Source organism: Pyxicephalus adspersus, chromosome 12 (assembly GCF_032062135.1).
Source record: "Pyxicephalus adspersus chromosome 12, UCB_Pads_2.0, whole genome shotgun sequence".
Lineage (NCBI taxonomy): Eukaryota > Metazoa > Chordata > Amphibia > Anura > Pyxicephalidae > Pyxicephalus > Pyxicephalus adspersus.
Window position 1 is genome coordinate 1,140,301 of NC_092869.1, and position 27,365 is coordinate 1,167,665.

At 47.0% G+C, this 27,365-nt stretch overlaps 3 protein-coding genes across 3 annotated transcripts in view; 1 reads left to right on the plus strand and 2 right to left on the minus strand.

Moving 5' to 3' along the window:
* The window catches only part of CELF3 (CUGBP Elav-like family member 3), a 29,574-nt gene extending 29,042 nt beyond the window's left edge, over nucleotides 1–532 (minus strand). Inside the window, exon 1 of the mRNA XM_072428797.1 lies at nucleotides 513–532. The gene's annotated coding sequence lies outside the window, so the exon portion shown is untranslated. The remainder of the gene's footprint in view (nucleotides 1–512) is intronic.
* Nucleotides 533–2,634: 2,102 nt separating this feature from the next.
* RIIAD1 (regulatory subunit of type II PKA R-subunit domain containing 1) lies at nucleotides 2,635–9,411 on the plus strand. The gene is made up of 4 exons (XM_072428799.1): nucleotides 2,635–2,790; nucleotides 3,453–3,529; nucleotides 3,609–3,655; nucleotides 9,148–9,411. Exons 1-4 carry the CDS (start codon nucleotides 2,728–2,730, stop codon nucleotides 9,225–9,227), a joined length of 267 nt encoding a protein of 88 aa, XP_072284900.1. The 5' UTR covers nucleotides 2,635–2,727; the 3' UTR covers nucleotides 9,228–9,411.
* A 13,891-nt stretch (nucleotides 9,412–23,302) lies between these two features.
* On the minus strand, nucleotides 23,303–26,063 carry MRPL9 (mitochondrial ribosomal protein L9). Its single transcript, XM_072428450.1, has 3 exons — nucleotides 25,914–26,063; nucleotides 23,850–23,933; nucleotides 23,303–23,618 (listed from the first exon to the last, which is right to left on the minus strand). Exons 1-3 carry the CDS (start codon nucleotides 26,046–26,048, stop codon nucleotides 23,454–23,456), a joined length of 384 nt encoding a protein of 127 aa, XP_072284551.1. The 5' UTR covers nucleotides 26,049–26,063; the 3' UTR covers nucleotides 23,303–23,453.
* Between the last annotated feature and the right edge of the window lie 1,302 nt (nucleotides 26,064–27,365).

Consider the following 27,365-nt stretch of genomic DNA (forward strand, 5'->3'; position numbering starts at 1 on the left):
CTGTGCCCATTATGGCAATATGGGGTGCCCACTATTCTGTTCTGGGTTCCTGGGTCTGTACCCCTGTTGTGCCCATTATAAGGGCACAGACCATCCTGTCCTAGGTTCCTGGGTCTGTACACCTGCTATTCCGATTATAAGGGTGCCCACCGTCCCATGCTGCACAGGTAAGTATATCGGGTGACCCTGGAGTGATAGTGGTGGTGAGGGGGGTGATAAAGCCCGGTGTAATGGGCACGGTGGTGCGGTTGGTACCCGGGCCCCGGTGATGATGGTTGCTATGTGATGGCAGATTAGGAGCCATCTGCTGTTTTCCATTCCCCCACCCCATTTGTGTTTGCTGAGCAGCGAGCGGGGCCTCTACACACCTGCCGGCCCATCCCCCGGCCGCTCCAATGATTAGAGATCGCACTTAGCGCAGGAAAGCAACCGCGCAATCACTGCGACGAGATGAGACGCAAACAACATTCACCATTGGAGGCAGCAAGATTTTGGAATGAAAATAAACCTACCAATCACAGGAGCTCATCCAGGTGAAATCTGGAAGAAGAATTGTATTGTCTGTAGAGTTTCCCAATACAGCCGCAGCCAATCAGATTGGTCGAATGTTCTCTTATGGGGCCTCAATGTTGCTTACAGGTGTCAGGTGACCGCCTACCAATAGGATTATTATTATTATTATTATTATTATTAATAAACAGGATTTACATAGCGCCAACATATTACGTAGCGCTGTACAATAAATAGGGGTTACAAATGACAGACAGACACAGACAGTGACACAGGAGGAGAGGACCCTGCCCCGAAGAGCTTACAATCTAGGAGGTGGGGGAAGTCTCACACAATAGATGGGGAGATATATAAATCTGTTCAGTAATGTTCAGCCAATAGTTGTACCCTGATTGCCCTCTCCTGGGGCAGAAATAGTTAATACTGAGGGCAGATGGTGGAGGTGGAAAGGGGGGGTCAGGCAGAAGGAAATTTCCCTACAAAGGAACCCCAGCTGCTGATTGGGGTTGGGGGGAGGGGGAGCAGGATTTGTGGGGTCAACTGGGGACACGGAGATAAGGGGACAAAAGGCCAGGGAGTCATGTGACCGCCCTCCATTGTAATGTAGAAGGGTGACAACAGAGCGAATGACAATACCGGGGACACAATGACCCCAGAAGTTCTGGGGACAGAATAGGGACCACACACTGTAAAACACAGGGATCTTATCGGGACCGCATCCATATTATAGGGACCGTACATAATACACAGGGACCATATCAGTAATATAGGGACCTTATCCATAATATAGGGACCGTATCTGTATTATAGGGACCAAATCTGTATTATAGGGACCGTACATAATACACAGAGACCATATCCATATTATAGGGACCGTATCGTATTATAGGGACCGTACATAATACACAGAGACCATATCCATATTATAGGGACCATATCTGAATTATAGGGACCATATCCATATTATAGGGACCGTACATAAAACACAGGGACCTTATCTGTATTATAGGGACCATATCTGTATTATAGGGACCAAATCTGTATTATAGGGACAGTATCTGTATTACAGAGGAATGTACATAATACACAGGGACTATATCCATATTATAGGGACCGTACATAAAACACAGGGACCTTATCTGTATTACAGAGGAATGTACGGTACATAATACACAGGGGCTGTATCTTTATTATAGGGGTCTGCAGCTGATACCCTGGGACCGTGTCTGTATTATAAAGAACTGTATGTAATACACAGGGACCGTATCCATAATATAGGGGACTGTACATAATACACAGGGACCATATCTGTATTATAGGGTCCATATACGAATTATAGGGACTGTACATAATACACAGGGACTATATCCATAATATAGGGGACTGAATGTAATACACCGGGAGCGTATCCGTATTATATGGATCATACATTATACACGGGGCCTGTATCCGTATTGTAGGGACCATAATACAAAGGGACCGTATATGTATTATAGGGACCATAAGTAATACAAAGGCACCGTATCGATATTTTAAGAGACTGTACGTAATACACGGGGCCCGTATCTGAATTATAGGGACTGTACCTACTACAAAGGGCCCGTATCTGTATTATAGGGACGGTACCTAATACAAATGGACTGTATACGTATTATAGGGACCGTATCTGTATTATAGGGACCGTAATACAAAGGCACCGTATCGATATTTTAAGGGACTGTACGTAATACACGGGGCCCGTATCTGTATTATAGGGACGGTACCTAATACAAATGGACCGTATACGTATTATAGGGACCGTATCTGTATTATAAGGACTGTATGTAATACACGGGACCCGTACCCATTTTATAAAGGACTGGATGAAATAAGTCATGTGACCTGGGCCTGGAATGTGTGTGAGGTGACACACAATACAATGTACAGGACATTCACCGTCATGTGACCACCTGGAAAGGTTCTATGACTTAATCTATAGCTGTTGCCCCTGACAACCATATTTCTGGCTTCCGTAATGGCTGCCCCTACACATTGACGCAGAGGCCCCGCCCACGTTACCCTTCTATTCCGTCACAGCCGGGGCTCCCCCTGGCTCAGCTGCCTCCATGGTAACAGTCTCCCTCAGTGCTCAGGAGGGAGGGGTCTCCAAGGTCACGTGAGACCAGGCCCTGACAACCGGTCCTAGCAACCGTGCAGCGTCCCTAAGAGGAGAGAGACATGGCGGAGGCGGATCCCGGGGCTTTAAACACTGAACAAGAGAACCGACTGAGGGACTGGAAGGTGAGAGCAGACCCCGCTCAGCATGCTGGGATTTGTGGTGTCTCCTAAGGTTTAAAAATGTTTGGATTTGTGGTGCCACCTGACCAATGACATGATGTCTCCTGTGCGTGCTGGTACTTGTGGTGTCACGTGACTGTGTCCTGTGCATGCTGGTACTTGTGGTGTCACATGACTGACTCCTGTGCATGCTGGTACTTGTGGGTCACATGACTGACTCCTGTGCATGCTGGTACTTGTGGTGTCACATGACTGACTCCTGTGCATGCTGGGACTTGTGGTGTCATATGACTGACTTCAGTGCATGCTGGGACTTGTGCTGTCACCTCAATGACCAATGAGCATGCTGGTAGTTGTGGTGTCCCCATAATTGAATGCAATTCGGCACACATAAGATTTGCTCTTATAGCCCCCTAGGGGTAAGTAGGATGGAGATTTGTGCTCAGGGGGTCCCTGTATCCTGCAGTGGGCGGGACTCCCTGATATTTGGCCCCAGACTGGCCCTATCATCTGATTGGTGGGGGTTCTCAGTTGGACAATCAGCATTGGGTGTGATGATCAGATTGGTGGATTAATTTTACATGTATGGCTGTCATTGGTTGGATCCCCCCAATCTGATCTTTATGTACATGATGGGAAGTGACCTGTGACCTCTCCTCCCGCAGATCCAGACCCGGATTAGTAATGAGAGTTACCTCCGGAGTCACCAGGAAGTCGGCGTGCTGCTTTCTGCATTCATACGGTAATTATAGGACCGCAATGACCCCGAAATCTCCAAACATTACAAAGCCAACCAATCACATCTCTCTCTGCCTCCCCAGGGAAGTTCTGCTCAATCGCCCTGAGAACATCCGAGAGTTTGCTGCAGGTAAGTCACCGATACATGCTGGGGGGCAAAACATAGCACATGGGGCAACCCCTCCCTGACCCATCATTGGTCCTACAGCACTCTCCGATCATAAATTGGTCTCTAGCGCTTTCCTCAATCATTTATTGGTCCTCAGTGACCCTTCATTGGTCTCCAGTAATATCAGAAGGGGGAGGGGCTTAGGTGGACTCATAAGAAATAAAGATCTCAGCTTGGAGTGCAGAGGACAGACAGTGACAGCTCCCTACAATTCTCACTACTTCCTGTACAGCCCAATCACCCCGGCAATGGACACAAATTCCTGACAGCGATCATCTGTTTTCATTTCCTGTTCTGTATCTTCTGTCTCCAATCCCATTTTAAGGCTGCGGTCTCTGACCGTCTCCTGTACAATGGCTGCAGTCTCTGACCGTCTCCCGTACAATGTCTGCAGTCTCTGACCGTCTCCCGTACACGTCTGCAGTCTCTGACCGTCTCCTGTACCATGTCTACAGTCTCTGACCGTCTCCTGTATAATGTTTGCAGTCTCTGACCCTCTTCTGTACTATGTCTGCAGTCTCTGACCCCTTCCTGTACAATGTCTGCAGTCTCTGACCGTCTCCTGTACAATGTCTGCAGTCTGTGACCGTCTCCTGTACAATGTCTGCAGTCTCTGACCCTCTCCCGTACACGTCTGCAGTCTCTGACCGTCTCCCGTACTACGTCTGCAGTCTCTGACCATGTTTTATAGTATGACAAATATTGAATACTATGGGTACCCCCAACCCAGGGAATATCAGGGGCCACAACTAGAGCCCCCTCTATGTAGTAAAGTAATAAACATCACCTATTGCACAGTGTAGATTTGGCCAATCAGAGAACAGGGCTCGATTCTCTAGGAATCATTTCCCAGGTGTATATTTAGATTCCCCTCAATAAGGGGGGTCACCGTCCTCGGGATTAGTAGGGAGGTTGGGGCTCTCCATCAATGGGAAGGACGCAGAATGACAGAAACTCATTATCTGCCCCCCTCGTCCATCACGCTGCCAGCGAGGCGTCCATGATGGATTCTTTGTACTGTGACGCAGGAATAATGTGGATTTCCAAGGATTAGGGAGACGTTTGTCCGTATTGATCCCTGGAGAGATGGAGGAGCGCGCACTTCCTGTGCTCCTCGGGGACTCCTGTTTTAAAACACTTCTTGTGGCACTTTAAACCTGGCTCAAATGTATTCAGTTTTGGATGAAGCGGTAAAAGTTAGAACCCCCCCACAAGTTTCTGTTTTTCCCTAGGAAGAGATTTCACTTCCTGAGCTGAAAAGAGAACAGGAAGTGAGTGCAACTTTCTTGTCACTGAAGGTTTTGTCCCCATTGGATGATTCCTCCCCTGATTGCTCCAATTACAGTAAAATGTTGGATTTCACTTTCTCTTTCAAGCAGTGGTTCAGCTTGTGGGAGGAGTTATGCAAATATAAGGATGCCTCCTGTTGTAGAGTGGGCGGACCTAAGCAGGTTTCATTTGCATGGACAACACCCACAAGTGATGCTGAACCTTTATTATTCTTATTGAAAGAATGAAATTCCAAACAATGAAGGGGAGGAGCCATTTATGATGGGGGAGGGGCTAGATGATGTGGCACCTCCCCCAGCCATGAAAGGAGGCGGGTCCACATTTCTGCAGCTTCTAATGTACATAGATTAAATGAAGGAGAAGCCGGAGGGCAGATTGAATAAAATAAAGACTGGGCAGATTTGATAAAGGGGAGAGCAGTTGTGGGGAAGGGGACGCAGGAGGGCAGTTTTGGGAAAGGGGAGACCATAGGGCAGATTTAGGGAAGGAGAGGCTAGGTAGGCAGTTTATTGAAGGGGAGGCCAGAGGGCAGATTAAGGGAAGGGGAGGCCAGATTTGGAACGGACCCAGGAGGGCAGTTTTGGGGAAGGGGAGGCCATAGGGCAGATTTAGGGAAGGGGAGGCCAGGTGGGCAGTTTATTGAAGGGGAGGCCAAAGGGCAGATTTAGGGAAGGGGGGACCGGAGGGCAGATTAATTCAAGGGGGGACCGGAGGGCAGATTGAACCGAGCCTGCACCAGTAACTTGATTCTTGTACGGTGCGCTCGTCTCCGCAGTAACGTAAAAGTTTATTACCAGTGTGAACAAAAAGTAATTAAGAAGTGCGATACGTTTGGGAAATTAATTTTGCTGATAACTGTGTGCGAATATTTTAGCAGCGAGTGAAGCTGCGAGTAAGAGGTAATTGTGCCATCCCGGGGTAAAGAGAACCGGTCACAGCAGGGCCAAGGTAAGAATGTGGAGATTCGGATTGAAATCATTGTGAAGTGTCCAGGATACAAGTAACCCTAAAGATGGGAATTATTATTTATGTACAGACCCTCCCCCGTCTATATACCCTCTTCCAGTGATGGCTCCATGGCCTCGGAGTATCTGTATCATGCTTGTGTGACAGGGTGACAACGCAGGAGCCCAATGGTGAGACAGAGCGTTGTCACCTATAACAGGAAGTGCTTAGAAAAGGCCTGGAATAGGAAGGATAACCAGGAAGTATTTTAATAAATGAAAAACACTGAAAATGATAATATCATAAAGAATAATTGAGATTTCACTGGTTGGGAAGGTTCTTCCAGGTGCCCAGAGGTGCCCATAGGCTGCCCATGCATCTCCCTGGCAGGAACAGAGTTAACTTCTCCTGCCTGGCATCTATGGGCGCTGGGTGGGTATCATATGCACATCCTCGGGGAAGGCCGGAGTGGAAAAATAGACATCACTCCGTCTGAGCGCGACCAGAGAGGAGGATGTTATCCTAATGAATTCAATTATTGGCAGAAGACAGCGCTGGGCTCTGGGCTAGATAGAGGAGACGGCGGGCCGGATAAACACAGCCGGCCCACTTCCAGAGGGGTTCTGCTTCCTTGGTGCACTGGAGTCCTGGGTTTAGGTCCTGGAGTTTATATACATCCTCCATATTTGTGTACTGAGCCTAGCATGGGGGTAAGAGGAGGGGGGAGGAATTACCAAACTGCTTATGAATCCGGGTGTAGGGAAGGGTTAGGGAATTGCCGGCGATGGCAAGTTCAAGGGAAAAGGAGAAGGGAAGTCCTTGGGGTGCAAATGTGAAAAGGTACCTGGGGGGAAAGGAGTCCCAGGAACACAGGAGAAGCCCTAGGGTGTAATTGGGAAGTGGTGACCCTCAAGGAAGAGAAGAGAGATCCAGGAAAGGGGGGAGCACAGGAGACATCATGGGGTGTATTTGGAAGAGAGATTCAGAGGTGGGGGGTGAAAAGGAGATGTACTGGGGTGTAATTGGGAAGTGGTGACCCCCAAAGAAGAAAGTCAGAGAAGAGGGCAGCACAGACGTCCAAGGGGTGTAATTAAGAAGTGATAATCCTCAAGAAGGCAAATTCAGAAGAGGGGACAACACAGGACTCGTCCTGGGGTGTAGTTTGGCAAAAAGGGGAAGTCCTGGGATTCAATTCGAAGAGGTAACCTCCAAAGAAGAGAGTAAGAAAAGGGGCAGCACAGGAGAGGGTCTGGGGTGTATTTAGGAAGTGGTGACCACAAGAAAGAGAGATCCAGGAAAGGGGGCAGAAAAGAGAAGGCCTGGGGTGTAATTGGGAAGTGGTGACCACAAGCAAGAGAGATCCAGGAAAGGGGGCAGCAGAAAAGAGAAGGCCTGGGGTGTAATTGGGAAGTGGTGACCACAAGCAAGAGAGATCCAGGAAAGGGGGCAGAAAAGAGAAGGCCTGGGGTGTATTTAGGAAGTGGTGACCACAAGAAAGAGAAATCCAGGAAAAGGGGGCAGCAAAGAGAAGGCCTGGGGTGTAATTGGGAAGTTGTGACTCCAAAGAATAAGGAGCCAAGGAAAGGCAGCACAGGAGAGGGCTTAAGTATGTACATGGAAATGGTGAACCCTAAATAGGAGAAATGCAGAAGGCACAGCACAGGTGATGTTCTAGGGTGGGGAAGGGGATAAGTTTGGAAGTTGTAACCCCATAAAAAATTGATCTAAAGATGAAGGGAGCACAGGAGAGGTCCTGGGGTGTCATTAGGAAATGGTGACCACGAGAAAGAGAGATGCGGGAAAGGGGGCAGCAAAGAGAAGGCCTGGGGGTATAACTGGGAAGATGACTCCAAATGAAGAGAGATCCAGAGAAAGAGGGCAGCACAGGAGAAGTTCTGGGGGTTTAATTGGGAAGTGGTGACCCCAGGGAAGACAGATCCATAGAAGGGGGACTTGTTGGGGTAACAAGGATAACAAGGTGTTGACTTGGCCCGGTCCAGATTTTGTCCTTGCCGTGTTCCCTGTTCTCTGAAATTTTGCTGAAATTTGTAATCATTTTTGGAAAATTTTTGGGTGGAGAAGAGCGAGGAAATGGCGGATATAATCCCACCCTTCTAGTGGAGGGGCTGCAGGTGAAATATTGATCACTTATTGCTGTCTAATACCTGGGGAAAAATCTCTGGGATTGGTGTCAGGGGTGGTAGTGGGGGTATTCCTCCCTTCCTGGTCCTTAATTGTAACACAATCCCCAGGTTCTGATTCTAAAAAAATGTTCTGGATAACCCAGCATTCTTTGCTTCTCACATTAAGTCAAGTCACTGTCAAGTTTGCAGGTCACCCAATAAAACCCGAAAATAGGGCGGGGCCGGCGAATCCAGAAAGGACGGTCATTGAGCGAGGAGATGCAGAGGGAGAGAAGGTGACATTTTTGGCTGTAAATCCGAAACGTGGCATTAGATCATGTGCCAATTATAGAGCCAATGAAGTCACATGACTGGAAATGCATAGTAACTAATGATGGCGATCGCTCGCTCCACCTTGTACCCGCTTGTCTGCCTGGCACAATGGGGGGTGCCTGCGATGCCACTGTACAGGGCAGGAAGGACGGAGGGGAAGTGGCAGTTGCATGGGGATAATTAACCCCAGATGGAGACCTTTCAGGGAGCTCCTGACCGCAGCCGGGGTCTTTCCCTGGGGCGTAACAGACCGCCTGACCAGCCGGCTGCTGACAGGAACCAGACAGCCCCAGAAGATCCAATAGGGCCCCTTATTAAATCATATTACAGGCATGTAATGCGGTTATACGGGAACGCACAGGCACCTGTTACCATGGCGACAGGAGCGGAGGAAAGCGCCTTTCCCAGCACCCAGCATTAACCCCAACCATACCACGGAGCGGCTGACAGCAACCCTGCATGCACCAGAGTGCAGGCGGCAATAACCCCATCTGGGCCAGCATGGGGGGTATTAACCCCTTTGTACCAGACAGCTGCGGTTTACTCCATTAATGCCATTTCTACTACAAGGGGTGCAACCTGTTACCACACCTCATCCAAATTGGATTACATTTACCCCCCCCCCCCATCAGGGCAGCACTTTGCTGGTCCATAGCTTGCCAAGTAATGCCCAGATCCGTATGGCCGAGATTAGAGACAGGTCCTCTCTATTAAGGGGCACAATTTGGGCATAGGGAACTAACAAGTCGTTTTGCTTTTCAGAATATTTCACAGACCCGACATTGGCAGCGACAATCCGGGAGAAGATGAGAGCGGATGGGGGCGATTCTGAGGAACAGTGAGCCGGAGTTTTACAGGACGGCCATCCAGAGCAACAATGACTGCATTACCCCGGACATTGTCTAATGAATGTATTGCTGCAAGCTGCATCACACTCATAGTGAAATATCAAACTTTATTTCTTATATTTTACCTTTCCTGCCCCCCCGCTGATGGCATGTTTAAATAAATTTTTTTTACATCCTATTGTAGGCCCAGTGATCACCGGGTCCCTCTGCTTCTCTATGATAGAAATGGTGGCAGGGTGCAGGAATAATTTTAGGAAGCTCAAAACCACCCTGCTGGACCCTGAACACCAGCCATGATGCCTCATACTCCTCTCTATAGCCCTCGGGGCTGATGCCAGCAGTGGGAGGAGTTATGAAAATGCCGATGTCTTTGTGGGTGTTACCAGATAGGCTTAATTTGCATAGGTAACACCCACATGTGATTGCTGAGCCTGTAATTGAACTAAAATACAATGAATGAAGAGGGGGTCAGAGGCTGTTAGGCAGGGAAAGGGGGCTAGATGATGCTGACCCTACTCCCAAATTTAGTCAGACTCAATTGGACTTGCTGCAGCTTCTAATGTACATTGTGAGAAGGTCATAGTGTGCAACAAATCAGAGTGAGGAATTTCAGTGCGGTAGCGAGGCCGGTATAACTGTGCAAGGGGAGGCTGAAGGGCAGATTTACTGAAGGGAAGACTAGGGGGCAGATTTATTGAGAGGAAGGATGGAGGGCCGGTTTAATAAAGGAGAGGCTAGAAGGCAGATTTAGAGAGCAGCAGCCCCAGGATTGCCTCGGCAGCACCTTCCTTTAGGTGTCAGGTCCAGGCAGATACCAGACGGCGTGTATAGCCCACAATGAAGTTCCGGCACTGCATTACATGTATAGATCTGCAGATCTCCCACAGACAATTGAATGTGTAAATACAGAACTCTGCGATCAATTCAGCTTCCCAGCCGCCTTCTCCTAATTGATCTCCGTAATTCCAGCTTTAAATACCTGATGTCTATTGAAGACGTCTAATCCTTCCTCCCTGATTGGCCATTACTCATTGGAAGGACTCGGACAGAGATAGGCCACACTCCCAGTGCCCAGCTACAAACTGTACCCCCACCAGGAAGAAGCAGGTGGGGTAGATCCTTGCAAGCCCTCCTGATTTGGGTTCTGTCCCCCACTGGTCTGGCAAGGAAGGTCCATGGCATGATTGATGAATGCAAACATATTAGTAATATTTGGGGCTAAGTAAGATGAATGATTGGTTTCTTGGGGCAGAATACCCCCGTGGCTGATCTTTGGTTTTAGGATTGGAATCCATGTCCACATTTTTCATGCCTTGAGATTCACTGTGAACAAAAATAAAGGGGAAAACCAAACCACAATGTGTGAATCCAGCCTGCCTGTGGCCCCGAGAGCTGGGATTGGCCAGCCAGCATTTTTGGGCATTGATTGTCCAAGAGATGAGGATTTTTTTTTTCAAAAGGGATTACGCAGAGCCCTGAGCTGTTGGGAATTAATTAATAATCTGCACCTGAGCTCGTTAACAATGTAGCCGAAGAAACCAAATATCAATTAGGCGGAATCTGTAAGCGGCTTCCATAGCTGAACAGTGAGAGGACAAAAAGAGAAAAAAGGGGGGTCGTGATTAGAGAGAGAGTGGCAGATACCGTCCTGCCGCCTATACACAACAGATCTTTGATGTGATAAAAAAAAAATGACCGCCGAGTTCTGGCTTGCTATGGGCAACAGACGATTTCCTGCAGCGAGGACAAAGAGCGAAGAACGAGGTGTTCATAATTGTGAGCTATGAAAGACGGAGAATTTCCACCAACACAGAAATTCGTCGGATTGGTTAGCTGGCCGCTGCTGGTAATTGGCGGTTTTCTATTTCAGTCGATTGTATATTTACACACAATGGGCGATATATGGGTGCCAGGAGAAAGCTGTATGATGGGTGCCTTCATCACATATGGCCACCACATTATGCATGATAAAGTCAATGTCTGTGACTGGCATGGATGAGCTGCTTATGTGGGCCATACACAGTCCAATGCAAGATATGCAACAACCTACTAGATTGTAAGCTCTTCGGGGCAGGGTCCTCTCCTCCTGTATCACTGTCTGTATTAGTCTGTCATTTGCAATCCCTATTTAATGTACAGCGCTGCGTAATATGTTGGCGCTATATAAATCCTGTTTATTAATAATAATAATAATAATAATAATAACAACACTAAGCACTGGTGAGCCTCAGAGGGCCAAAGATTTTCCTGCATGTTGGAAAGTCTGCAAGTGAACGTTTCTCTTTTTAGGTTTCCAATATGGGTGACTCAAGGTGACACCGTGCAGGCCCTAGATAATCTTTCAATGGGAAGACCCCACTTGCACGTTTTTCATGGGGACATCTCCCAAGCAATGGCTGTTCTTTGTCATGGAACGCTAAAGCCTTCCTACATGAAAAGCAGAATCCCTGACAGACGGAGAATTCTCTCGCAGCTCTTTGTATATCTGGAGTGGACCGGCTGCAGCTGATCTCATTAGCAGCTCAAATTGTCTAATTATTTTCTTTTTATAGACTGAGCACTCAGGAAGGTTTCCATTATTGAGGCCTTACAGGAAAGCAGCCTGTCCTCCTCCATTCCGAGTCCATTAATTTCCCGCACGCTACTGCCGTCACCCTGGTGATTGTTAATCAGGGGTCTTTGATAAAGCTTCAAGGTGGCCCAGACCCCCAGGTGGACATTTTATAAACATGAAGACGTCCTTTTAGATTGTAATCACACAGCATCTGCAAAGGAGTGTTTCATTTCAAGATGTTTCATGTCTTCATTTACGAATGGCTCTTCAGGTTTTCAGACAATGCCAATCCCTTTCAGAACCCACCGAGGGAGCAGCAAAACCAAACAATTGTACTCAATAAAAGCTTTTATTTCAAGGCATAATATTCAGATACAATATCTCTCATATGCATGTGATTGACATCGGGAAAAACAGGAATCATTTGTCCTCTGGTACCTGGGCATATCAATGGATGAACTCAAAACACATCGGCACCAAAAGGCTGCTGGTGGATGGACCGATTTAAGAAGGTGGAACCTCCCAACCATGGGAGAAGCCTTGGGAGTTCTTTTTACTTCATTGCCCTGTTTGTTCTTGAAAACCCCAAAATCTTCAGCTAGTTATAAGGATTTCCAAATGATAGAAAATCCTCAAACCTCAATAAATATTTTTGATGTAGACCCCATGAAGGCATCGTAGTCTTTGACCAAGTTCCTCTGCAGTTCTAGCAAAAATAAGGTCAGGCTTGGGAGGTGGCATTGCGTCTTTTATTCCAATCACACCATTGTTCCAATCTTGGCGATATTTAAATAACTAGAAAGCTGATAGTGGCCATTCAACAAGCCGATTTTATTCGAAATTTTTAAATAAGTTTTATCTTCGGGTTTGAACCATGGCTCAGGTAGGGAGGTTCTTGGAAAGCATTAGGTACCCCAATGGGCAGGCTGCTATTGTGGAGCTGACCAAACAACGTACCTGTAGAAGTCACCTAATTCGTAATACCCCAGGCCCGTGTGCGGTCTTGGTAGCATTGATGTCTCGGCCATGGATAGGGAAGGTTGGCACATTGTTCCTACATGTCACTGAAGGTCACTGAAGGCAGCATATAAAGAATTGTAGGACGTTTTCATACATCTCGAGTATTCTCTGCCGCTTTTTTCAAGAGGAGGAATTTTAAGTGGATTTCCATCTTTTCCTTAAAGTTTCGGCGTGTGTAAGCTGGTGCCTGTCTTGCTGATTACCCACGTGTGAAATGGGCACTCTCAGTTCTAATCACCAGTTGCCGCTTGGCAGGTTCTTCCATCACCGCCTCACCTTTGGCCGCTTTCCATCTCTGCTTCATGAATATTTCATCGACTTTGCCCCAGCCGGGAGCTGAAACTCTTCCAGGACTGGAGATAAGACCCCTTTCTCTGGCACCTGCTTATCAGTCTGTGCAAACAGCCCCGCTGCAAGCATCACGCACCTCTGATTCTGGAGCTGCCACAAAACACCTGGGCCCAGCTACATGCCAAGTCCAGAGCTTTCCACAACATGGCCGACGGTGGCAACAAGACAAAAGATCCGTCACCTCTATTTCAAGTCAGGGGCACTTACACTATATCTGGAATATGCTAGAAGTGTAGATTATTAGGCAACAACGGGTATCGGCTGCTCTCTGTATAAATACATAAAAAGTTGTACAGGAAACGGTTTTCTATATTCGTAATTGCAATTACGACCACCTGCCGGAGCGGCATGCAGCTGTTTCAAGAAGGCTTCTGCAGAGTATTTCAGCTGCAGCAACCCGCAACATTTTGCGGATTAACCAGATTTATTGTATTCACATTCTTTTCTGTATACTCTTTCCTATGTTGGGGTAACGTAAATATGAATCCGCTTGTTGCAGGGTGATGGAAGGACACCAGAGAAAGTGTTAATTTTCCAAATCTCTAGTCGGCACTTTAGTGTCGTGGAGAACAGCGACCATTCATTGCAATTCTGCACCTATGCCAAACATCTGAACCCTTTTTGTGACTAAACCATTTGCGTATGAGTCTTGATATTATTCTGCCTGTGAATACCGATGGGAAGAAAAAGTTAAGGGCAGTGTGCAAGATAACAATCATTAGAACATTACCCCTAAAATGTGTTTCTCTACTGATAATCGCTGTGCGCCCCTTTGTAGCCACCGCACGTTTACAATAAAAGTCTCTGCAGGTTTCATTGGCCCGTGAAACATCCAGCCGGTCTATTTTTTTTTCACCCACCATTGTTCAATAGCAAACATTGATCCATTGCAGTTTTACAAGGGACCCCCAGTGGTCATTATCGATGGCCAGTCCTTGGAGAGGGCGTTGGAGCAAAGATTTGGCATGAAGTTCTCAGAAAAAAAAACAGCAAACCATCTAATCAGACGCGCAATATTGTCAGCCCTGCAAGCCAAGAACATTTCCTCTTCTGCTTGTAAACAGTCCCCGTACCTGAGTGCAGGCCGCAGACTGTCTGTGCCAGAGTCAGGAGGGACTACTGCTGAAAATAAAACCTTCCTAATCCCTGTGAGCTTTTACTGCTTAATGATAGCACCTCCGGGGTGTTGTATGTCACGCAGGGCAAACAGAGACAGGTGTGAAGATCCTGGCAACCGAGGTACGCACACACACATATACACACAGGACATGTGTGCCAAGAAAACGCCACGTGTGTGGCACGCTATTAACACCTTATAGCCTGGGGCTGATTTCATATATTTTAAATAGATGACAACAGAGCAAGGTCACAATCCAAACACCAAGAAATGTTCTTCTTTTATTGCAATATTTATACTTTAAAACCTTACTTCCTGCTGGAATCCACAGACTTTACAGACCCAGCAAATGATGGGGTTCAGGTGTCACCAGTGACTTTAAAAACTTTATCATACAAAGACATTGTAGACAATTATGTTCTTCCAGCCCTGTGGTCACAGTTTGGTGAAGACCCTTTTCTGTTCCCCCATGACTGTGCCCTGGGTACAAAGCCAGCTCCATAAAGACATGGGGTCACCAGTTTGGTGTGGAGGAACTCGAGTGTCCTGCTCAGCGCCCGGACCTCACCCTACTGATTCTTGTTAGGATGAATGGGAATGGTGAGCCAGATCCTTCTCACACACCTTCCTATATGGCCAGATGTATGGAGGACACCTTCCCTAATGATGGAGACCAGTTGAAGGATCTTGGTAATTCTGCATCATACAAAGACATTTTAGACAATTCTGGGCCTAATCTCCAAAAGTCTGAGGAGCCTCCCAATGGTTGGGCTCAGATGATTCCCGTAAAGGGTCAAACATTGTGTTCTTCCAGTCTTGTGGTCACATTTTTGTGAAGACCCTTTTCTGTTCTCCGAGGTACAAAGCCAGCTCCATACAGACATGGGGAACAGTACTAAACACATTTGAAGTGAATTGGAATGGGGGGCCAGGTCTTCTCCTCCAACATCAGCAACTGATAATCCCAGATACCCCCCCACATTCTTATGGAAAGTCTTCCCAGAAAAGAGCAGAATGTTATCACCTCAAAGGAGGCGGAAAACAATTCCAATGGATTGGATTGGAATTCCAATCCAATCAATGGCCATTATCTCAGATGAGATGCCCAACAAGCTCATATAGGTGCGACAGTCAGTAGGCCAAAATATTTTGGCCATTTTTTGGATGGCACTTTAATAATATATCTCAAGTGAAGTCCGGGCTTTTCTAAATTCCCAAACCAGTAAGCACTGACTGGTCTAGAATTAGATTGTAAGCTCTTCGGGGCAGGGTCCTCTCCTCCTCCTGTGTTACTGTCTGTATTTGTCCGTTATTTGCAACCCCTATTTAATGTACAGCGCTGTGTAATGTGTTGGCGCTATATAAATACTGTTTTTTATTATTATTAATAACTGTTACAATGAGCAATTTCTTAACTTTAACAGTTCCTCATTGTTCAGTTGGGGAACAAGGCCAAAAAATCGACCACAACAATTGGTACAAAGGACAGTTGGCCTTTCATTGTATTTGGCTTGTGTACATTTTTGTGGTGTTATTTTGTCATCACTTCCTATTTGTGTGTTTTGTTTTTCTTGATAAAACTGGAAGTTGCTCATGTTTTGTTAATGATGGATCTGTCATGGAATCCCTTGTTTGTTGGATATGTTTGCGCTGCAACACATCACTGGTGTTGTTGGATGCTTTACAGTGACTGACAATTAGAAAAGCTGCAAAATGAACGGAATGCATTTCTAATTATAACTTCTTTTAAATGCATGGCGGCTTGTGGGATGTGCGATGGCACACAGGGATCACACATCTGATTGGTTGGTGACACATATTTTTTTTCACCTGGTCAATAAACTTTATATTCATGGGGTACACACGTCAGATGATTCTCACCCGATACGTGTATGGAGGTCGTCCTGACAGATCCATGAGTGAAGAAAGAGAAGCACAGTGCGGGGCCGCTCACTCGTCCCCCCCCCCCCATTTTCTATAGAACAGAATGGTGCACATTCATTCATCTGTCACTCTTTGTCGCTGGAAATGATATTTTTATGATTGTTTCCAGTGAGAATAATTGAATGTGTGTGCAGAGCATAAGACACTACAGCCCTGGAGACTGTGGACTTAATGAAAGATGTGCAGATTTGCTCAATTGGTGACCATCGATGGTCACGCTTCGCCCCCCCCTAAACTAATAGGTATTGATCAGGAGAAGGCCAGACTTCAGCCTGGTTTATCTGCCAATTGTGTGGCATCACAAAACCAATACACACAGATCGGGAATACACAATTTAACCACAGCAATCAAAAAATTAAAATTCCATCGTACAACTATCAATAGAAATCACATCAATCGCTTATCCAATGGAGACCACAAACGGTCATTTGACCACACTGCCATAGTCTACTAATAACGTCAATATGAAACCCACCTTGAAAAACGACATTTCTGGAGCAGGAAATGAATGCAAAGCGGCTACAGAAGAAGATCAGAAGTGCTGCGATGCAACAAAGAAAAAAAAAAAAACGTGAAAATGATTCATATAACACAAAAAAATAACAATTGTTTATGATACATATACTTAAAACCTTTTATATTTTTTTTATTTTGTATTTTCAATTTGACATCACGTAGCCTCAACCCTACATAAATTCTCCATTTACATTTCATACAGCAAATTAGATCCCAAGACATGTGGACCCCGGGCACCCCTAGCGTTGGCTGAGTATTTGGCCTTCTCGCTCTGTCTTCATCTGCATTTGGCTGGTGAACCCCAATATGTCTCCAGCTGTTCCTGCGCGGATACAAGAACGTGATCAAGGATTCCAAATGTGTTCTCCTTGTCTAAATTCAGCTGTACACCCCTCCTCCCTCCACTCCAGAGATGGCTCAGCCCCAGCTGCCTCTCGGTCGCCTCGGGGAGACATCTGAAAGATGAACCGGAATAGGCACACAATTCGGAGACCCCCAGCGGCCAGGAGAGGGGTCCTAATTATAATAAAGGGAGGTGGATGGGATGGAATTTGGTTGTTTTTTCTGCATAATCTTTTTATATGAGATTTGGTGTAATTGTAACCCCCCCAGCAAATTGATGGAAGAGCGGGGTGGGGGGTTGGAAAGGTTTAAAGAATTCTTAATGGGTAAAAACATTGATTAAATGATTGTTACCCAGAAGTCATTTCTCTTTCGGAGAGGTTTAAGTGGTTATTGAAATATGAAAATGTAAAAAATAATATAAATATATACACGTACACAATGTTTTATAACCTCAAATATGCATTATTTTTGGAAGCGGCAATTTCACTCAAAGCTTTCCAGTTGAAATGAGGTTTAGCTGGTGATGAAATGTAACAAATCCTTAAGAATCTAATATTCAATAAGGAATTTGGGGGTCCAAAAAAAAATGATACACTGATACTTAGGGGCCCCAGACACACTGACACCAGGAGGTCCTGAACAATGACAGTGACACTTAGGGGGTCTCAGAACAATGACACACTGAGATCAGGGGGTCCAGAATAACACTGGCATTTGAGACTTCTGACCAATTACATTTGGGGGCCCTGAAGAAAGACACATTGACACTTGGAGGCTTCAGGACACGGCACACTGAAATTTTAGGGTCCCAAAACAATGACACACTGATACTTGGGAGCCCCAGACTAAAGACACACCGGCAGTTGGGGAGTCCTGAACAAAGAAACATTGATACGTGGGGGCCCTTGATAAAGACACATTGATATGTGGGGGCCCTTGATAAGGACACATTGATATGTGGGGGCCCTTGATAAGGACACATTGATATGTGGGGGCCCTTGATAAGGACACATTGATACATGGGGGCCCTGAATAAAGACACATTGATACGTGGGGGCCCTTGATAAAGACACTGATATGTGGAGGACCTAAATAAAGACACATTGATACGTGGGGGCCCTGAATAAAGACACATTGATACGTGGGGGCCCTTGATAAAGACACATTGATACGTGGGGGCCCTTGATAAGGACACTGATATGTGGGGGACCTAAATAAAGACACATTGATACGTGGGGGCCCCGAATAAAGATACATGGATATGTGTGGGCCCTGACAAATTACCCAGACACTTGGGGGTCTCAGGACGGTGGCACGCCAACACCTGGGGATCCTAAACAAAGACTCTCTGACACTTTTGGCCCCAGGCAAATGGCACCCTGAGATCTGGTCCAGAATAACATTGACATTCGGGGGTCCCGCACACATGAATAGCATCTTGCACTCCTCTTGTGTTTTTGGTTCACATGGGAGCACCGTGGTGAATCCGTATCTCCATTCACACACGGCTCTAGAAGCGTGTGGGGGAATCTGCAAGGCTTGTACTTTCACGGCTGTTAGAGGCAGAAGGAATCTTTATTTATTCAAAGCGAGTCGGCTTTCTCTGTCATCTCCTAGAATCTCACGACCTCCCACATACTGAATCTCATTCTCCTCTTCACGGTTTAATTTCCTGAACCCTTTTGTACGTCGCTCCCCCACCGCTGACGCTTCGCAATGTGACAAGAGATAAGAACCATTTCCCAGAAGCCTCCTCACCCTCCGTCTCATCTTCACATTTAGGGTATAACGTGACCAGGAGCCCGTGAGGACCGCCATGGCATCACAACCAAGAGAAGTGACAATTACCAATTCAGATGAGGCCGCTGCGGTCACACAAAATAAAACGAGGGGGGGGTTATGGTCCCTGCATGGAGGACAACGCTTGTTCCTTATCATAAGCCGCGGGGGGGACCTCTGCCTAACATAGGAACCTTTCTTACAATGATCAAAACCCTAACAAAGGGCTTCGCCGTGCCTACAAATGAATTTCAAAGCCCCGTCGGGCTGTTTGTGCTTGATGTATCTATTAAAGCCGATTGTTGGTGATTTATTATTAAAGAGATGAAAGCTGGATTGTGGTCACAAGTGCAGGGAGTGCAGACAAAATCCCACTTCCAATGGGGATCTACCAGATACCATTGAAAAGGTTTCCTTTTAGAATTGGGCCGAAAGTCCCAGACTGCCGATACTTGTATGGCGAGGTCCAGGTCACCTAATAATAAAGCGTTACGGCCGTTATAAGTCGACGTGCAAAGCTCACATGTCGGAGGCTGACTGCAGTCAACGATGACTGTGGACTCGCTTGTCCTACATAGACATCAACTCAATCCCAAGCCAGATCCCCAAAGCTCTTTGGATCCTTCTTGGACCAGCAGTGTCCCTTGGAGTGCCATGGTTGTATCCTCTGACCCCAGTGTCACCGATGGAGACCAAGGTCTTACATAAGGGTTGGACCACCAAGTAATGAAATGTCACCGACACACACAAGGAACGCCCAGACTTTCACTTCACCAAATGTAAAATGGGGGGTCCAGAATAACACTGGCATTTGAGACTTCTGACCAATTACATTTGGGGGCCCTGAAGAAAGACACATTGACACTTGGAGGCTTCAGGACACGGCACACTGAAATTTTAGGGTCCCAAAACAATGACACACTGATACTTGGGAGCCCCAGACTAAAGACACACCGGCAGTTGGGGAGTCCTGAACAAAGAAACATTGATACGTGGGGGCCCTTGATAAAGACACATTGATATGTGGGGGCCCTTGATAAGGACACATTGATATGTGGGGGCCCTTGATAAGGACACATTGATATGTGGGGGCCCTTGATAAGGACACATTGATACATGGGGGCCCTGAATAAAGACACATTGATACGTGGGGGCCCTTGATAAAGACACTGATATGTGGAGGACCTAAATAAAGACACATTGATACGTGGGGGCCCTGAATAAAGACACATTGATACGTGGGGGCCCTTGATAAAGACACATTGATACGTGGGGGCCCTTGATAAGGACACTGATATGTGGGGGACCTAAATAAAGACACATTGATACGTGGGGGCCCCGAATAAAGATACATGGATATGTGTGGGCCCTGACAAATTACCCAGACACTTGGGGGTCTCAGGACGGTGGCACGCCAACACCTGGGGATCCTAAACAAAGACTCTCTGACACTTTTGGCCCCAGGCAAATGGCACCCTGAGATCTGGTCCAGAATAACATTGACATTCGGGGGTCCCGCACACATGAATAGCATCTTGCACTCCTCTTGTGTTTTTGGTTCACATGGGAGCACCGTGGTGAATCCGTATCTCCATTCACACACGGCTTTAGAAGCGTGTGGGGGAATCTGCAAGGCTTGTACTTTCACGGCTGTTAGAGGCAGAAGGAATCTTTATTTATTCAAAGCGAGTCGGCTTTCTCTGTCATCTCCTAGAATCTCACGACCTCCCACATACTGAATCTCATTCTCCTCTTCACGGTTTAATTTCCTGAACCCTTTTGTACGTCGCTCCCCCACCGCTGACGCTTCGCAATGTGACAAGAGATAAGAACCATTTCCCAGAAGCCTCCTCACCCTCCGTCTCATCTTCACATTTAGGGTATAACGTGACCAGGAGCCCGTGAGGACCGCCATGGCATCACAACCAAGAGAAGTGACAATTACCAATTCAGATGAGGCCGCTGCGGTCACACAAAATAAAACGAGGGGGGGGTTATGGTCCCTGCATGGAGGACAACGCTTGTTCCTTATCATAAGCCGCGGGGGGGACCTCTGCCTAACATAGGAACCTTTCTTACAATGATCAAAACCCTAACAAAGGGCTTCGCCGTGCCTACAAATGAATTTCAAAGCCCCGTCGGGCTGTTTGTGCTTGATGTATCTATTAAAGCCGATTGTTGGTGATTTATTATTAAAGAGATGAAAGCTGGGTTGTGGTCACAAGTGCAGGGAGTGCAGACAAAATCCCACTTCCAATGGGCATCTACCAGATACCATTGAAAAGCTTTCCTTTTAGAATTGGGCCGAAAGTCCCAGACTGCCGATACTTGTATGGCGAGGTCCAGGTCACCTAATAATAAAGCGTTACGGCCATTATAAGTCGACGTGCAAAGCTCACATGTCGGAGGCTGACTGCAGTCAACGATGACTGTGGACTCGCTTGTCCTACATAGACATCAACTCAATCCCAAGCCAGATCCCCAAAGCTCTTTGGATCCTTCTTGGACCAGCAGTGTCCCTTGGAGTGCCATGGTTGTATCCTCTGACCCCAGTGTCACCGATGGAGACCAAGGTCTTACATAAGGGTTGGACCACCAAGTAATGAAATGTCACCGACACACACAAGGAACGCCCAGACTTTCACTTCACCAAATGTAAAATGTTTGGAGGCCACCAAGCAGATGTTGATTCCATATTTTGGCGTCGGGGAGATTTCTCCACTCGTTGGACATGGTGATGGCGTCACGGTTATTGTTCAGGGGGCTGTAAGTTTTGGATGATGGAACCAATGAATATGGATGGAGGTGGAGACGTCTGGTACTCCGGGGAGCACCGACTACAACAAATCTTCAATGGAGGAAAAGCTGAAAACAGGAGGAGAGTATAGCACTCATTATATAAAGGTTGGTAAATAAAAGTCTTCTGTAGTCTGGTTCTATCAATGGATGAGTGGGCACTCTGAGGATCAGGTCAACATTCGGGGTCTGTAAGGACATTCAGCATTGCTTTTTGCTTCATTTTGGAAACGAGCGAGAACTCGAGGAGACATCCAGCATCCTGCGTTTTCACATCCTTGTGATTCCTCACATAATAAAGACAAATTACACTGGGAAACCCTCTGATGTAAAGGAAGATCTGCGTGTCAGAAGAATAATATGGAGCATCCCAACCCGGGGCCAGACGTGGGGTCACCCAGCCATCAGTCTAAATTATTCCAGAGATAAGAGTCGGGAAATAAGATCCGACCCAATGACCTCAGATGGGGACTGAAGGGTTCAGATCAGATGAACTCCAAATGGTTGGGGTCATCTAGAAATAAAAACTCTTACTGCACCTTGCCGAGTATTAGCAACATAGCCGCCATTACATAAAGATTCCAGATAAATCTGTCAGGTAAAATATCTCTCGCTGTGTACTATGAGTGTTTGGTGGAGTCACCCTTTACATTCTGGAAGATGGCACACACATCACATATAGAAATCATTTATCCGGCTGCACAGATCCGGCCTGTAAGGAAGAGGAACCAAAGTACCAGAATCCAGCCAGATGTCACCATCACCAGAATCCATTTCTATGATTATAACAAGCGATTGTGTACAGATATCCAATTATAAATCATTCCACAGACAGAGAGAATGGCTTCACTTACACAGCCAACAGATCCCCATCATCAGATCAGATTTCTTCATTACAGGATATGTCCTACACAGATTATCCCATCACTGACCCCTCTAGAGATCTGCAGATCATTGCACCCCTCCATCCCCCCCCCCGACAGATACACATTGCATATTCTGCAGATTATTCCATCACTGACCCCTCTATAGATCTGCAGAACATTGCACCCTTCCATCCCCCCCTGACGGATACATATTGTATATTCTGCAGATTATTCCACCACTGACCCCTCTATAGATCTGCAGAACATTGCACCCCCGACAGTTGCATAGTAATAAATGCAGATTATTCTTACATCGGGTTCTCCTGCTGATAAAGGGTTAAACTTTCTGCTGTTGATAGTGGCGGTGGGGAACATGTTTATGAACAGCCCCCTCCCCCCACAAGCCTGCTCTGACATGGGGGGTATTCACACAGAGGGAGTACATTGTGTCACAGACAAAAGAAAACAGGAAGCGGCAGGTGGCGGCTCAGGACGTTTCTGTCTTCTACAGAGGCACAAAATGCACAATTTCTGCATGCGAGCTATTCTCAGCTCTCATGTCAAAAGCGTCACGCTGCGCACAACCTTCTACGCTTTGCACAACTCCATTTCAACGTCTCAAAACAATACCGGGCTCAGCTTCGCCGAGCAGAAAATTGTTCAGTGTGAACCTTAATCCGGGCGGCCAATCACAAACCGCTGAGTCATCGGTGGGGTGTCACATGGCACCCTGGCATTCCCCACAAACCCTGCCGGCACTTAAATACACGTACAAAAATGTGCTTCCAAAATGGAAATAAATTTATTACAAATAGGAAAAAGGGAGACGAAAGAGGGTTGGCCGCTCTCGCCAGAGTCCGTTATAACATGATATTTGCTGCGTACCCGCCTTACGCAAACAATCCGCCCAATTACCCCTGTGTATGCCTGTTCAGCTGGCTGGGGATTCTGGTGCACCGCTGCCCTCTGGTGGCTGCTCTGTGGATGATTTTTCTCTTGCTGCTTGTTTGGACAACCAGTACCGATAACGTTTGCTGCGAGGTCTGTCAAACTTCACCACGTCCATGGGCATCCTGACTGTGTCTATTCCGTTCACCTGAAACCGAGAGGAGGGTCACACAAATATCATTCAACAACATGAAATAAAGTTTCATCAATGTCACTCGTGGCATTCCCGTATCATGTGGTTGCTTTCATTCTGTCTGCTAAAAATTCTCCCTGTCAGTTTGAATGCCATCTGCTGTCTTCAGAATAAATCACAAACATTCCAGCCATTCAGTTCTTATTTCCTCGACCCTCCAAAAGAAAAAAAAGGAGACAAACTTACCGTGACCTCACACCAATACTCCCCAAACGTGCTGATTGGTTCTTCTGGGAGCTTCAAAGCCTCCACTGGGACCACTACACCAAGCTAAGGACACAGACAAGGAGAGTTCATTAATGTCATTGGATAGATCCTGTCTTATAAAGATGAATTCCCCCCAAATATCTTCAATCCAGGAACAGGACACAACTTTTATCTCACTAGCATCATTTGCAACCCTTGACCCAGTCAACTCATATATGTCTGCTGCCACCCCAGTATTGGGTCTTCCCCTACCACCAATATCTCTGCTCTCTGACTCCCATATTGCCCTAACACCGGTATTTTCTCTCTCCTATGCCCACTCACCTTCCCCTACCACCGGCATCTCTCCTCTCTGACCCCAACCTTCCCCTACAACCACCATCTCTGCTCTTTGACCGCCCACCTTCCCCTACCACTGGCATTCCGGCTCTCTGACCCCCACCTTCCCTTACCAGTAATTGCTACCAGAAAATTAACTTTCTTTACCACCTGTACCTCTGCTGCAGGACCCCTACCTTCCTCTCCACTTATATCTCTGCTTGGAGACACTCTTACACATCAGAACCGGCGCTCTCAGAGACAATCTGGTTGGTATTCTGCTTTTCTGGCTTGAAGTCTTCTCTAACCACTAATCCCCTAACGCCGGCATCTCCACTCTCTGACCCCCACCTTTCCCTACCACTGGCATCTCCGCTCTCTGACCCCCACCTTCCCTTACCACCGGTATCTCCGCTCTCTGACCCCCACCTTCCCCTACCACCAACATCTCCGCTCTCTGACCCCCACCTTCCCCTACCACCAACATCTCTGCTCTCTGACCCCCACCTTCCCTGACCACCAGCATCTCCTCTCTCCATGCCCCCACATCTGCTCTCGGATCCTGACCTTTCCCCCACCACCGGCATCTCCGCTCTGCAACCCCTACATTCCCTAACACCACCATCTCTGCTCTCTGACACCAACCTTCCCCTACAAGCAGTATCTGTGCTCTCCGACCCCCAACTACCACCATCTTTGTTTTCAGACACACACCTTCCCCTACCAGTAATTGCTACCAGACCATTAACTTTCTTTACCACCTGTACCTCTGCTGCAAGACCCCTACCTTCCTCTCCACTTATATATCATCGCTCGGAGACACTCTTACACATCAGAACTCAGAGAGACAATCTGGTTGGTATTCTGCTTTTCTGGTTTGAAGTCTTCTCTAACCACTAATCCCCTAACGCCGGCATCTCCACTCTCTGACCCCCACCTTTCCCTACCACCAGCATCTCCACTCTCTGACCCCCACCTTTCCCTACCACCGGCATCTCCGCTCTCTAACCCCCACCTTTCCCTACCACCGGCATCTCTGCTCTCTGACCCCCACCTTCCCAGACCGCCAGCATCAACACCACCATCTCTGCTCTCTGACACCAACCTTCCCCTACAAGCAGTATTTGTGCTCTCCGACCCCCAACTACCACCATCTTTGTTTTCAGACACACACCTTCCCCTACCAGTAATTGCTACCAGACCATTAACTTTCTTTACCACCTGTACCTCTGCTGCAAGACCCCTACCTTCCTCTCCACTTATATATCTCTGCTCGGAGACACTCTTACACACCAGAACCGGCGCTCTCAGAGAGACAATCTGGTTGGTATTCTGCTTTTCTGGCTTGAAGTCTTCTCTAACCACTTACTGATGTACTGAGCTACAGACTCATAGTATTTCACATAACTAATCCTATTTACCCTAACACTTCTCCTAGGGAAGGAACAACCCTAAGGGGGGTAAATAAAACCAGCATTGGGTGTGATTCTAGCAAAGAATGTGAATGAAGAACACAATCCCAACCTGTAAGCCCCCCTGACCTCATATTGTGCACTGTCTCTGTAAAACAGGACGCTGTGGCTAAAAATGTCCAGATCGGTCTAATGGCTTCCTGTCATGTCTGGCATCATTTACAAAACATTTCCCAGCTCAGAAAGACTTCCTGATCCAATCCTTAATTTTGGGCTTAGGTGCCAATGCTGCCAGGGCACTTCATCGGCTTACGTTTCTGGAGAACTGGCGAGCTACAATTTCTTTATTCAGTGTCCAGTCCACGTCTTCTCTCATTATGACCTCCAGACGGGAATTCTGCAAAAACTTTACAGTCTGAAGAAAGAAAAAAGTGGTCAGTGGTTTCATCTGTTAGTGTGGAGTCTGTGCTTACGCTATTAGCAGGATGTAAAAATAGGTAACTGTTGGTGGAGCGCCTTTCTTTTTTTGTTACTCTTTTCTATATCATCATAAAGATTATCAGAGTTCCTGACTCCCCGATATACACAAGGTAGGGATTCCCAGTTCATGGCACCCTTAGTGCCTTGGAAACAAATATCATTGTTCTCCCCAGACTGTTTTACCTGGGCGCACCACCCGGCACTTTGCAGTAACCACACGGCTGTTTCTATTGGTTCAAAAAAGAGGGGCTGCCACCTGCATACAGCTTCTTCCCCTTCCTGGGGAGAATACTAAATACCTAACATAATACCTGACCTTACTTAGACCCGTGCAGCACTGAGCGAGGCAATGATGAAGCACAATTACCCCGGACTAGCCTTGCGGCTCAAGTCACATGACCAGAAGCAGTCCCTTGAGGTCTGCATATAGGAGCAAGGCATGTATACTGGGCAGCATAAAGATACCGGGCAGCATAAGGATAATGTCAGGGGTTATATGGGTTGTCTGAGGAGTGTACAGGGTGAATGTCGGGGGGTATATTGTGTGTATAAACAGTGTACAGGGTGAATGTCAGGGGTTACATGTAATGTACAGGGTGAATGTCACGGGTTACACGCGCTGTACAGGGTGAATGTCAGGTGTTACATAGTTGGTTAGGTTAAAAAAAAAGTCCATCAAGTCCAACCACAAGGGAAATAACCATATCCCAGGTATAAAACCCTATAAGACATAGTTGATCCAGAGGAAGGCAAACAAACCCCGGGTACAATTTGCTCCAACAGAAAACAATTCCTTCCTGATTCCATGAGACAATCGGATGTTCCCTGGATCAGCAGTCTTTGTTATTTGTACTTTAAATCCTTAATCCCCGGTTATATTCTGTGCTTCTAGAGATCATCCAGATTTTTCTTAAAGCAATCTATAGAACTTGCTGAAACTACTTCCTGAGGGAGCCGATTCCACATTTTCACAGACCTTACAGTGAAGAATCCCTTCCTGGGGGGGCCCTCACCCGGCTCGGGGTCACACATATCGGGGCTCTCAGGCTCAGCAGGCGTCCTGTCACGCTCAGCATCTCTCCGGCCTCTCAGGTCCAAGGACAGCGCGTGTAGAACTCTGACCAATCAGAACCCCGCATTCGCCTGACGTAACCTCAGTGGCCCTCACGGGCAGCATCACGTGACATCCCCTAGCGTATACTCCTATGCTTCTACCCTGACAGGAAGTGTCCGCAGTAAGGGAGCCTGGCGGCCATTTTCCCGGGGACCGGCTCCTGATCTGAGG